Source organism: Anopheles stephensi, chromosome 3 (genome assembly GCF_013141755.1).
Source record: "Anopheles stephensi strain Indian chromosome 3, UCI_ANSTEP_V1.0, whole genome shotgun sequence".
NCBI classification, from domain to species: Eukaryota; Metazoa; Arthropoda; class Insecta; order Diptera; family Culicidae; genus Anopheles; species Anopheles stephensi.
In genome coordinates, this window is record NC_050203.1 from 379,977 (window position 1) to 393,638 (window position 13,662).

General features: G+C 51.0%; 2 protein-coding genes across 3 annotated transcripts; one reads left to right on the top strand and one right to left on the bottom strand.

Annotated features, from left to right (window-relative positions):
- Window positions 1-48: 48 nt before the first annotated feature.
- On the top strand, window positions 49-1,488 carry LOC118508893. Its single transcript, XM_036048729.1, has 2 exons — window positions 49-353; window positions 426-1,488. The coding sequence occupies exons 1-2, from the start codon at window positions 330-332 to the stop codon at window positions 1,272-1,274; spliced, it is 873 nt and encodes a 290-aa protein (XP_035904622.1). The 5' UTR covers window positions 49-329; the 3' UTR covers window positions 1,275-1,488.
- Window positions 1,456-10,574, bottom strand: LOC118508891 (pancreatic triacylglycerol lipase-like). Of its 2 annotated transcripts, XM_036048723.1 has the most exons (7): window positions 10,435-10,574; window positions 9,424-9,608; window positions 5,503-5,645; window positions 3,389-4,264; window positions 3,090-3,308; window positions 2,684-3,017; window positions 1,456-2,594 (listed from the first exon to the last, which is right to left on the bottom strand). In XM_036048723.1, the coding sequence occupies exons 3-7, from the start codon at window positions 5,630-5,632 to the stop codon at window positions 2,489-2,491; spliced, it is 1,665 nt and encodes a 554-aa protein (XP_035904616.1). In that variant the 5' UTR covers window positions 5,633-5,645; window positions 9,424-9,608; window positions 10,435-10,574; the 3' UTR covers window positions 1,456-2,488. The 2 variants fall into 2 exon arrangements, with proteins under 2 accessions (XP_035904616.1, XP_035904617.1); XM_036048724.1 differs by lacking the exons at window positions 9,424-9,608; window positions 10,435-10,574 and adding an exon at window positions 5,774-5,928.
- Window positions 10,575-13,662: the final 3,088 nt, after the last annotated feature.

The window sequence follows — 13,662 nt, forward strand, 5'->3', positions numbered from 1 at the left end:
TGCTTGGTGGACCTACCCCATCTCTACTCATCGGTAAACTGTGGCAGTTGACGTGCACCGTTTACGGCCCGTAGTTGACATCTCGCAATAACAGCAAGCGAGAAGCTTTGGATGAGAAAGAAGTCGGGGCGCTTGGATTCACCAAAAATATTTACACTTTTTAGCTCATCGTTCACATCGTTCGGTTATCATCCTCATCATCAGTGCGAAAGGCGCGCAAAGCTAAAACGGTGTCCTAAGGCCGGGGCTTGGAAGTCAATCGCGCTAATGCGAACGCGCTGGCATCGTCGGACGGGATAATTTACCTGGCGTGGGCAAACACCGACTCGATGGAACTGATGAACACAGACGCAGTAAGTAATAAAGGTTAGGTCGTGTCGGAAAGAATCACTGATGCACGCTTGTGTACCACTTTCGTTGTTTAGAAACCGAAATCGGCATCAAATGTACAGAAAGAAGAACTGGTGCTTATATTCGAGGAATACCAACAGAAAGGGAAGCTGGAAAACTTAGATGACAGTAAAGAGCGTCAAAAGTTTTGGATGGAAGCGACGCAACGGTTGAACAAGATCGACGGTGGCACGGTAAAGTCATGCTCAAAATGGGTGAAATATTGGGCAGACGTGCTGATAAACCTGCGTCGCAAGTGTCGGCTAGTGGTGGAGGGCCGCTCGAAGCGCATCGGCCCAACACCGTTCGAGGTGCGCATCATGCGTGTAGGCAACCTGTACGATGTGCTGGAGCAGTGGACAAAGGCGGTTGAAAACGGCAGCGAGATGGGCTCGATGCAGAATGTGGAAGAGGAGTACTATCCGGAGGATACCGGGGTGCAGAAGGAAGAGATAGTGGTGGAAAACTATTCCGAAGATCCGCTGGACGACGAGTTTGTGGCCACCTTTGCCAAACCTGTAGAGGAGACGGCACAACAAACCGTCACTACCCAACTGCACATACGAAAACACTCGACCGAAGCCTACAAGCCCATGGTGAGTGCTCCCACGACGGAGTATCTCGAGCTTACGACCCTGCACAACGCAACGAGCGAGTTTTTGCGGCCTAAGGCCAGCCTACCGCCACCACAGCCACAGGCCCGGCTGAAGGAGAGTCTGAAGCGGACTACGGAAAAGCTGGAAACCGTGATGAAGAAGCGGAAAATCGACGACTCTCAGTTTGCCATCGCTCAGGCCCTCACGAACATGTCCGCCGCAATACTGGCCCTGTCGAACAGCCTCAACGACTTGGCGCATGCTCTCACGAACGGCGCCACGCCGTGAGCTGGGTAGTCCACCGACAAATCCTGCGTAAGTATCGCAACTACGTTAATTACTGATTAAGGATGCGCCACAACGAATGGCCGATTTTTATTTGTATTATTTTAACTGTGTGTGTATGTTTGTGTTGGTGTACGAGCAAGAGCGAGATTCCCGTAGACAGAACCGACCGACGACGGAAAGGTACACGAAATAAATGTATCGTTTTATTTCATAATTTACAGTCATTCTTTTCATATAGGTATCACAATAATGTTTTCAGTTTTCAATGTAATTAAGTAAACGCAGGGAAGGTGTGTCGTCCCCTTCCCTTCCCCTCGTACGTGGACGGGACGACACACACCACAACTTAGTCTCTAATATAACCGTCTTCTTTCACAGGCGTCCGTTCCGATCCGTTCGCTTCTTACTTAGTCTAGATTGCTACGCGTATTGCATTTGAACAAATTCAAAACAAACAAAAAAGCATTACACATATATGGCTCCCGAAGGGTAGAGAAAGTGAATATACAAACTGCAGGCGTTTGGCCTGGGTAGCCCACGCGTGTGACACGATGGCCAGCCGGCCCATGCGGTCCAGTAAAGGTGTCGCTTTCGGTTTTGTCCTACTTCAAATTTCACCTACTCGTCGGGAATGTTATATCACTTTGGCTTACCTCTACCAATGCAAAATTCTTCCAATATCTATCCAATCGAGCAAAAGAACTCCAAAACGCGGGCACTCTCTTCGGCCGTTGTGTTCCGCGGAGGTTAAAATCTTCAGTACACCGGGTTATGTTAATCGCTAGACGAGATAAACTGGACGTACACTAGACACACTCACGACCATCCAAGAGGTCCAACTAATAGCAGATACATGGAGGGCAGTGTCGAATATTTCACAGAAATGATTTAAGGGAACGACACACGGTGAAGCGCAGGGGTCCACCGCAAAAAAGGCTCTCACGCACTGGGCGAGCAAAATGTGTGTCGTGGCCTCGTGGTGGTCTCGTAGTCGTGGCGGAGAGAGGTTAGCGGAAATAAACTACAACAGACGCAGGTGGGTTACGCTATACGCTAGAAGGCACGGCGGGTGGCTAACCACGCGAACAGCAATGCTTGTTAAATCACCTATGGCGTGATTTGCCGCGTGAGTCCTCGTGATGGCGTGGTGCTGAGTTGAGTTGAAATCTGGCTGAGCTGGGCGTGAGACTGTGGCGGTGAGACTTCGGCGACCCTTACCGCTTACAGTTGTCGTAGAACGAATAGGAACCGCGGCTGGCAATGTCGGCGTACTCGCGTTTCGGAGCACACAGTTTGTTCGGGTATTCGATGTTCCGTTTCCTACGAAAGACGAACAAAATAGTCAGTACAGTCAGTGGTCAGTGTCGGTGAGTGTGCGAACCCACTGCCGCATGCAAAAGGTAACTTACTCTCGTGAAGGCATCTGCATCGTTTCGACCTGTATCGACTTCACATACAGATGGCTGTTGCACCAGAACAGACACAGGGTGGTCGGCTCCAGCACGTTCATGTCGTGTGTCCAGGCTAGCTCAACCTTGCGTATGCGATCGCCAAGGTCATGAGGGTTGGTGACCACCACCTGGTAGGTCGTGCCGTGCTCCAATCGCGCCGTTCCTTTTGGCGTCAGATCGATGTTCCGCAATGCGCCTCGCTCGGAGAAGATACCGGCCGTTAGATGGCCCTGCACCCATGGCTCAGCAACCTTCGGTTTGGCCAGCTCGACCGTAAAGCGATAATGGCGCTCTGTGGGAGCCATCAGAAAGCTTTGAATTAGAAACTGACTTCACGCAGCAAAACGGGCTGACGGAAACTTACGGCAGAATGGGAAATCGCGTCCCGTGGCAAGGAAATATTTCCCCGGTTGGGGGGCTACCGGCACACTGGAGGAACCGCTGATGACATCGTTCTCGGACACGTTCTGGCGGGTGGTAGTGATGGGCAGCGAAGCATGATAGCCCATCAGTGCGCAGTTACCCGACGTGCACTTGAAGCAGTTGCCGCTGAGGAAATGCTGGTAGGACGGACAGCGATGAGCTGTGTAATGCAGCGACACAAGGCAAAGAAAATGAGCATTAAACTTGATTCCCTTGAGTGTGACATATAGCGGCACTTACCGACATACGGACACTTCCCGTTGATGCTGTCGATAAACAGTTTGATCGCGCGGATATGGTTACAGGCAAGCAGAACTCGCGAGGCCTCCTCAATGCCATCCTTGATCAGTGTCAGTGGAATGGTAGCGGCACCTTCCTGCGACAGCGCACAGCCCGGCTGTTCCTTGCCGTTGTTCGGATAGAAATCGAGATGGCCACAGGCGTGCGACATGCCGTAGCCGGGAATCTCCAGCCGAAATACACTGCGTCCATCGGTGTGGATGACGTCAACAAGCGTCGCATCGCTAGGATCAAGCCGCACAATCGGTCCCATACCCTGGAAGTACGGTTCAGCCGGATCGAGCCCTGTGATGCGGCCCAGCCCCGGTATACGTTCGCCGGCATACGCTGCCGTGTGTGCTCCCAGGGAATGGCCGATCAGATGGACGTCTTCCGGCTGCAATCCTCGGTACTCTTGCAGCTTCCGGATGAGATAGGCAATTTCCAGTCCGACTAGGCGCGTGTTGGCCGTGGCCTGTGTGTAGAGAGGCAGCGATCCACCGGCCCAGTCCACCACTATCACGTTCAGCCCTCCACGAGTGATGAGCTCGTCCCGCATCTCAGACACCCAGTTCGAGAGCGGTGTGTCGATGAACCCGTGAATGATGAATTTGGTCGCCCAGTCCGGATTGAAGTGTGACTTCATGATGGTGTCTTTCGTTTCCGCCTGCAGCAGCTGGCCATCAGTTGGGTTCTTTTCGGTGTACAAGATGAAGCGCGTGTTGATGACGCTCCGCGGCAGTGGAAACACATTAAACGGCCGGAAGATCAGATGGTACCATTCCTTGGTGATGTTCAGGCAGCCCAAATCCCCGTAACATCGTGTCATATTCTCATCTGCAAGCATAAAGTGAGATGCAACGGCATCGGGCAGGGATTAGAAGCGTGGTTCGAGGTGCCATATTTAGGTTACCGATGGCACGTTTGACCCGGTTGCCTGCTCAACTAATCTTTAGCTGCCCAATTATCACCGTGCGACCTTCGCGTGCACATAATCGATCGTGGTACTGGATCCAAATTTCCTACTCATGACTTGGGACATCTTCATGGAAATGAAGTGTGAGAAGCGAAGGCCGTCCAGCTGCGTACTGGCGTCCGGAACGAGAGCACTAAGGAAAGCATTATAAAATGCAATCATCACCGGTTGCGGAGATGCTCCGACCGCTCACCTTCGATGCAGATGACTGCAGCCCGTTCTCAGCCTTGCCGTTTTCGGAGCGAGCGTTTCAACAACGGAGATTGAAAGCGATGGAAGCCGGTAATCGAGGCATGGCGGGTCCGTTACCCAACGTTTCATCTCGAAAAACATTCCCAACCATACGGGGGGAGAAAAAAGCGAGTATCGTAACTAGGGCACCACAAAGAGGCGTGTTTTTGTGCCGAACAACAGCAACGACACGACGCGATCAGCGAGAGACGGTGTTGATTTAGCTTTTTCATGAAATTATTAACGACTATTGGGAGTGCAAGAGGATGTGTAACCTGCAAGTGGTCCAATTCATCTAAAGGATAACACCCAAACCCATTCAATTGCTAATTGTGTCGATATTAGAGAAGGCTCGATGCGCGCAGAAAATGCCACCGACCGCATTCGGCCTACGGTTGATTAACGCAAACAAAAAAGGCTCATAATTAGCTCGCTCCATTCGCGAAGCTTTCGGATCTTACAAAAGGAGGGCCGAACGGATGGATGTCGCCACCGCGTGGTGCACGCATTAGGAACAATATGGGTTCCCGCTCGATGGTCGATGGGTCGATAAAACAAACGCTTCGAACAAAAACCGACGAGCAGAGGTAGCGTGATTAAAATCTATGTCAAGAAAGCATAGGAGCTCTCCACCTGACCTTGGGACGCATCTTGGGGGCAGCCAAGACTGGGAAAAACCGTCGAGAAGCGTACGAAGCTTCTCAACAGCTGATGGCGCTCCAAGTCGAACGGTGGCCTCCCTCTCTGTTTTTAGCCAATCGAGCCGATGGCATTGAGGATCGAGAGCAAAAACATGCTGTCTTTCCGCTAGCCTGCCGCCATTGCCGATTTGGAGGTTCTTTTGCTATCGTAATGTAGGCATACTTACACGGTAACCAGGGAAGGTTGATGTTGTCCATCCGGGCCCAGTTGAGCGCATCCAGGGGACCTGCCAGGCCGGGATCAACCGAGCAGATGATGCTTATAGCTAATAATGATGAAGCTAGAAAGCTCAACATCGTTTTGGTGGGTCTGCAAATGGGAAACGAAAAACAATACACATGACATCGTTAGTGTCGGCAACGTGCGATAACAATTTAATGGCTAACGAAATTATGACACACACACACACAAGCTCATGCGTACATGTACTTCCTCACATTAACGAGCGCGATTCAATCGTAAATTGTTAGAAATCGGCAAGACGGAAATCCAACTGCCCTGTTCAAAACCTGACGAACGAACGATGACGCGTACTCCCCGAAACTCGATCCAAGCAGCCGCTGCTGTTAAGAAACGACACCCTTGTCAGTCACCGGCAGAATGACAAAAAAGGGAAGCGGACGGTGACGGGTGTGATCATTAATAATCATGCTGCACCGTTGCGCGATGACGGTGACGGCACAGAAAGAGAAGATTCCCGCTCCATCGAGTCAGACAACGAAACAGTCCCAGCGAGCCGGTTCAGCCAGCTGAATGTTCGAGTTCATATCAGCTTGTGTGGGGTTTCGTTCACGCTGCCTGCGATCGGTTCGGATTGTTTGTGATCGACAGTCGCCTGCTAGCCGGTGTCGACAGTTTACCAGCGTCAAATATTTGGAAAGGTCGACTGGTTCTTCACCTTCCCCACACTGGACACTGGCTCGAGCAAGAGTGGGACTCTGTTTTTTGGTAAACATTCTTACATCTTCGGGAAGCTGCTGAGCTGCGTGAGGGCTGAAATATAAGAAAACTACCAACGCGAACGACGCGCTTATAAATACTCTGCATGCGACAACAACAACAACAACAACAAAAAAAATCGCCTTTCTGCTTGTTTACTTGCATGCTTTGATTTTGCAGACTCGGAAAACTTGGTTCGCTAAACGTGTCGTAGCGGTGATCGTGTATAGAATTAGTCGAGCGGGTTAATAAGCAGCGTGTGCGCGCACAAACAATTGAAGCGCTCATTTCGCAATCGCTGTCACCAGTCGCTGGCCGACGTCGGTTCAAATGATTCATTAAGCGGATTGAGAAATGCGCTGCAAGCGGTTGGAGAACCTGGGCCGATTGATCGTCGTCAATTTAATGAACGATTGAATGAAGCATCCGATGACGATGCATATCTACAATTCCTGGTCGCAGGGTTGGTGACTGAACGATGGGTGAGCTCGGCAGGCCGAAAGGGAGAAAAACAGTTTGGTCCACACGAGCAGACTCAATCACTAGCTTTCAAGCGTGCCTGAGAAAGTAAAATCAAGTTGCAATTCAGCGTTGATTGCGCGATTCGCTGTCCGATCCCGAACTGGTCGGCATTTACCGTTGGTGCGAAAAGAAAGTCGGACGGCCCTGTTGGTGGTGGGAGCTTTTAAACGTTACCCGTGCACCACCCGTCCATAAGAGGGTTGTTCGGCGTCGCTTGATTTGTAATTAAATAATACCTAATGCCTCCCCGCATGCTCCCGAGAGCCAATTCGGTTCCGATTTCGTAGTCGAATGCGGAAAACATTCCCAACGGCGGAATGATTGCTAAATTAATTAAATTTCGACTATGACGCTTCGATTAGTTCGATCTTGGTGGTGATGAGAAGCAAGATGGTTGAAGACTTTCCCGCACCGGCGAGTGACTGCAACAACATGTGCCATAATATATTACACCCTGCAAATGCAGCTTGCACCCACACCTCATTGCGACTGTTTGACAAGAATGATGATTTTATGGAAGTGTGTCAAGCAGAAACATCGGCAGCTTTCGCCAGTGTCGCTCGCCCGTGCTTAGGCAAACACAAAAGACTTGCGCGAGTGGGCTGTGCAAAGTAGGCGACGAACCTGAATAGGAAATTCTACAAGAACATCGCATCGCACGTTTCGCGGCAGCAAAACAGGGGGTAAATGAATTCACAACTAATATTCAACATGTGGCCGATAAATTTATGAATTTCTTCTTTTCTGGTCGAATAATTTCTTCCATTGCGGTTGCCCAACTGAACGGCCGGCCCTATGTTGCAAGCATCAAGCCACCCTATTTTCGCGTGCTCACAAACAAATGCGCTCGATTGAACGAAATTTGTGGTCAGTTGAGCGTGCTCGCGAGCACATATACGATCACAAAACAGACCAGCAAAAGGTGAAAATAAATCGGAGCAAATTGCCCCGGCCGATCGACCGACCGACCGAAGACTGTTTGCTTCTGCCCTCGTCCGCGGCAGTGAGCATCGCGGGCGCCCGTTTAGGTGCGGATTATATCATCCCGGTGTGCGGCCAGCTGGCCCGCCAGCACAAGCAGGTTAAAGTGTGCGGTCGAGTTGCTCTAAAACTTGCCAACCAGTCAAGTTTTTTTCGAAGAAGGGTGTGTGTGGGTTGGCCGCGCGGACGTTACAGGCCGCCTGCCACGGATTGACACAGTTTGGCCCGGAGTCCTACCGACCTACTGTTTGTACGTTGCCTTTGAACTGCATTTGAGTTGGAAGTTTGTCGAAGTGAGACGCATTTCGGTGCACTCGATGTGCATCGATGGTAGTGACCTTTTTTTCGTAACCGACCAAACAAACGAGAGGGAAAAACAAACGCAAATACACAATTGTTCCCAGCAGCTGAAATGTGGTGCAGATTCACGGGATGAAATAATGTGCTCGTTTATTTTTTCGGCAATAGGCATCTCGCTTACGAAACGCGTGTATGTCCCTGAAAAGTCATTCAGCGGCATCATCGGTACGGCAAGTCACGCAAACCTCACTCTGTGTTTACCGTGGTATCGACGCCCGGTAAGGTGTAAGGCTTCTGCTGTCGGGTTGCATGCAGAAAATTGACATTGCGAGACAGCAATCCTCTTCACGCTTGCAACATAGTCTCTAATGCTCACTCGCGCCTCGGGGGCTGTCGGACAGAGACAGTTTCCTCGTTAATCTAGCCGCACTCGACACTTCCCTATTTCCTAGCTGCTCGGCAGGATCAATAATGACCTCTCACAATATGCAGCAGTGAAACCAGTTCATGATCATTGTCCAACTTCCTTCCTGTGAGCTTCTCGTCGGGCATCCAGTCCAGTCTTCCGTTTCCTGTCATTAGCGTAGACAAAAGTGTACCCGTTTCCCGTTGGTGTTTAACCGTACACACACAGCCAGGTTCGCTTTTTCGATCGGTCGTCGCACACACACACACACGAGCGTGTGAAGACACCCCTTTTTTCCGAGCAACCTCTAGCGACACTCAATGAGCGATCGAGCACACTAGCCTTGCCGTCAGAGTAGTCTCGTTTTCAATTCGAATCGCGTCCCAATGACTTGTTTGAACGGGGGTTTGCTCGCACAAAAAGCTTCGAGAAGAAACGACCGATCGTCGCCCTTCGGTGGTGGGTTGGAGCTGTTCTAACAGCGAATGCTAGCGGAGCACACTCGTGCAACACATCTCTGATGGCTTAAAAATTGGGTCGAGTTGTACAAGCCTCCGCTCCTTTTGTTGCGATTTGTTGCGACTGATTATTTGCTTACGAGGAGCAGCAGTGACGAAAAAAGAGCTGTAAAGGAGTGGATTCTTCTTCGAGCCATGATTCGCAAATGTTCAGCAACATGCTCGAACACCTCTTGGCGACTCGAAACGTAAACAAACGTTACATAAACGCTGCATTCGGCGCTGTTCGGTTCGATCGTAGCGATCTGCCTCGTCATTCACCCGCTCACAAGCCCACACGAATGAAAGTGAAACTGAACCAATCCGCGCACGGGATGGCGCCTGGTGTTTGGTTGGAGGAAATTCGGGCATCAGTTCGTTCTAAGCTCTTTTCTCCGATGTGCCTTCGCTAAGCCGAATCCTTAGGTTCTGCGGTACTTACGTTTAAGAAACAATGCATCAAATCTGCAGAGCCTCACTTGGTGAAGTGAGTGTGAATGAAAGTTGGTGGCCACGGCAGTGCCACGGGAAACGGTTCGCGTGGTTCGGTGGCTCGTACGTTTGGCGTGGGGATTAAGACAGCTGACCGCTACAGGTTTCGCACGACCCCGTGCACTGGACGGGTAGCTGCACACGAGGCACCGATTGGAAAAGGGGGAAAGAGAGAAGACAGAGCGGTAAAGTAATATATCCCCCAGTTTGGGATGCACACAAACACTCGATCACACACACGCACACTGTGGGAGGTGAAATTTCACCGCCGACGGGGAAAATAAGATAGACGTTATGTGGCCACCGTGGTGCAGCCGTAACTTGGTAGCATCAATTGTACGAGGTCGCGTTTAAAATCACACTTTGATCAGTCGGCCAGAGATCGGTGGTTTGTCTTTTGGCTGTCGCAGCCTCGATCGCAGCGTAAACAAGAAATATCGCTCAACGGCGAGTGCGTGTGCTCGTGATTTGGAGCGGCGTTTCGAAATCTGTTTTTCTGGCCGTATGCACTTTTCGTTTCAATACATTTTTCCTGCTCGCTGCAACCTTTCTCTATTGAACACACACAGGCGCTCGCACACCGAACAACACGGCTTCACTATGGTGCAAAGGTGGTCGCAACGCTTCCTTGTCCGTTCGTGTGGCGATCGGCCGAGAAGCTTCACGGTGCTTGAAAGTATGTGCCGCGCAACCTTCGCTGAATATCCTTTTCCAATCAACGCCCTCGACAAGTGCTTGTTTTGGATAGCACAAGTGACCGCGAAACTGTTGATCGAATCACAAGCTCAGCACTAGAACGTTCCTTTATCCTTTATCTTAACCCTAGCAATGATTGGAGCACTGTTTTCCACAATATTTTATATGCATTATGTATAGCAGCGCACTTCCTTCTCTGCACCAACACAAACGCGGGTCGATCTACACTAGGTCGTGGGGAACGGAAAACGCAACCAAAACTCACTCTCACGGCTGTTGGATGAACGTGGAAAAACGGGGGTGTGCGCCCAGCGCGAAACTCTTCTACGACGTTTGCTCACTTTCACTGTCTGCGATCGAATGAGACGTCCGTGGTGGGTTCTCCCCAACATCATATAAGATATTTAACCCCTTCCAGCGCATTTTTCCAGCGCGAGTGCTCTGCCAGGCGTGTGGAATTCAAGCCAGCCTACTCAGCATTGCTGGTTCGCTTACGCTCTCACACACAGTCGGCGTTGCTGGGAGAAGGCGTCGACGGAGAAAATGAGAGTCTGAGAGAGTTAACCCTTGAAGGTAAGCCGCTCAGCGGTTCTCTTTCCAAACGTTATACACTTTAAAGTTGTTTAGGTTGAAATAGCGTTTGTAATTTATGAATGTATTAAGTGGCAGAAGTCATTCATTTCTAGCAACTCGTAGAAGCATTCCTCGTGCTGCCGGTGCATCCGAAACAATAAAGATGCATAATGTGCCATCGATCCATGTGTCCCAACGTGTCCAGATTAGCGTAACGCAATCGATCGACCTGTACGGGGACGCAAGATGCACCTATCCCGCACTGGCCCAAAAGCTCCGAAATCTGGCGGTAGTACGCAAGGAGGCTCGTCCTGTGGAAGTGGACGTTCATTTTACTTGCTAATATGCCACCGGTAGATCGGCGGTTTCGATTCCCACTCGCGGACCACCGTGCTTAGGTTAAAAATGTCACATTAGTATTTGGAATTTGGAAAGATGTTCAAAGCCAACGGCTTCGGTGAACCACCGGACGCAAGCTGCGTGTGTTTACCGTGGCCTTGATTTCCAATATCTGGTTTGGGTCGGTGAAGTCGAACAGATGATACTGTGCGTGTGCTCATCGATATTGCCGAACATCGGACACCCTGTCATGTTTCGAGAGACCGTCCAGTTCCGTCAATGGCTGCAGCAATTGTCAGAATAAAGGTGGTCATCAAGAGGCTCGTAACCTTACACCTCACACATACAGATGGTAGGTAAGCGGTACAATTGAGCCGTCCCGTCAAATGTGAATCGCGGCATTAGGTGGGCCCAAACTGCGCCTCTTTTCGATCTGTTTGGCCTTTCGAGTGGAAGACGTAGAAGCTTCTATCAGTTCCAATCGTAAGCCGTTTGACATTGGAATGCTTCGACGTTGCAGGCTTTGGAATGTTGGTTGGGCTTTCTATTCTAAACTGTCCGTGAAAAACTTCTCGAAAATACTGGTGGATCACGGTTCTATGGATTGGGGCTCCCTGGTGTAGGCGCAGAACCGCTCCGAGGGTTTCACTTTTCATGGCGTGTGACAGCCGCCGAAAATCCGGCAGCTGGACAGATTAAAACTTGACGTCCATATCTACTGTTGGAGAAGATTACTGGCGACAGCCAACCTTAGGGCCATAAATCCAAATGGAATGTGTTAAGCATAGTTTTATCGTTCCGGCTTGTTCTCACGATCAATGCGCTGTGAGCCCTTTGTGATTTCTGGCCCTCAGCAGTGAGATTACCTGTTATAGGGTTGCCATCCGAGCATGGGCGCATTATCGTGCGACAGACGAAGGACATCCGAGGTTCTCCTCCTTCAAGCTGGTCAATAAACCTTGGTCGCAGCACCGGCAGTATCAGCGAGGGCAAAGCCTCATTAACACCTTCGTGCTATTTCCGCGCACGTCACGAACTACAGGCTTTCATTCCGACGCCCGAACCGTGTTCTAATTAGAGCGTTTAAATGCATTTCCACCCCAAAACAATGAAGAGTGGCTGACAGCTGGTACTCCGTCGAAATGGCGCAACACACACAGAGCAGAGATGTTTCCAGAAGGAAAAATCGACGCTAAACGATCGAGCGGATTGCTCTTCAGAGTGAGTTTCACGAGGAGTGCCCATTACTTCGAACAGCTTCTGCTTCTGCTCGACAAGAACCGACCGGCGGGCGTACGCGTGCCTCTTTTCGTGCACGAAAACACGTTTGCCAAGGCGGAGAGTGAAGTGGCCACCGCTTCGGAGAGGTGGCCGAACGTAGGCATGCTCGCGGAATTGCGCAGATCGCCAACCTTTCTCCCGCTCTACGCTCCAAGCACCCTCACCGGCTGGGTCAGCACTGTGGAAGCTTCGATGCACTTCGAACTCGACGTGTTTGGGTACTTCAAATCCGTACGTCCGTCCGTGCCATTTCGTCACACAGCAGTACCAGCGCCCTCAAACCAATACCACCATCGATCAAGCCGCCCGGCACACTGGCGTAACGCGTCGAGAACACGAAACACTCTTTTGCGCACCCGCGAGCACGTGCGTGCAATGGAAAGATCGGCCCGCCGTATAAGCAAAGTGTCCGGTTAAGCTAGGGCTGGTTCCACACCGTTGAGGGAGGCGGGGGAGCACGGTTGGTGGAGGCCACGGAGCAAACCACCTTCCATCGGTACCCAAATATAAACGTAAATATGCGGCTCGCGTCTAGCGCTGCTGGGGGATTGAGCAAGAACCAGAAGCGGTTTTTATTCGACAGCTTAAATAAAACTGAAATACATTCACACCTTGCCGTGCGGACGGACGGATGGACGATAAGCGATTTCGACCCGGGCGTGACGAAATCCCCGCCATAGCAGCCATCCTAACCAACGCGTCGTCCCGCACGGCTGCACATCGATGGATCTTCCTTACCCGAGCGCTGTCGACAAGATCTAAACGACAGCATAAGACACGAACCTCGAACCAAGCGCTTCAAATACGCGACAAACGACTGCAGTACATCTGGCCGCCCTTAATCACTCACACACATTCACACACAACACATCGGCCGCTGTCGTCGTCGCTGCTGCTGCTGCTGCTGCTCGAAACATAAACCGTTATCGCGTCATTCCGATGAATATGGCTTGCGCAATGGTGCTTAGACGCGGGTTTGCCGGTGGCCCGCTGCCAGACGATCGTGACGCTGCATGCCCGTACGCTAGCAAGGCATGGGATTTTGGAAAAGGATCTACAGTGCTTCTCTAGGTAGTCAGCGTCGTCAGCGACGCTCTCTTTTGGCGACTCTTTTGGGGTGGGCTTTGCCAACGACACGGTCGGTGCTGATGGCGTCATTTCCTTGTTATTGTCTTTGGCTAGGCAGTCCAGGGATCGCGGGTTCTCGATCGTTATGTCGTGATGGTGTCGGGCGATATAATAAATCGCGATCTGACTGCGCTGATCGTACAGACCTCTTCTGCATCGAATTGAATAATGA

Coding starts and splice junctions, on each gene's coding strand:
- LOC118508893 (XM_036048729.1), top strand. CDS start 330: ATGGAACTGATGAACACAGACGCA. Junction 354..425: donor AACTGATGAACACAGACGCA/GTAAGTAATAAA, acceptor TTCGTTGTTTAG/AAACCGAAATCGGCATCAAA.
- LOC118508891 (XM_036048723.1), bottom strand. CDS start 5,632: ATGTTGAGCTTTCTAGCTTCATCATTATTAGCTATAAGCATCATCTGC. Junction 4,265..5,502: donor CAACCTTCCCTGGTTACCGT/GTAAGTATGCCT, acceptor TTATGCTTGCAG/ATGAGAATATGACACGATGT. Junction 2,595..2,683: donor ATGCAGATGCCTTCACGAGA/GTAAGTTACCTT, acceptor CGTCTTTCGTAG/GAAACGGAACATCGAATACC.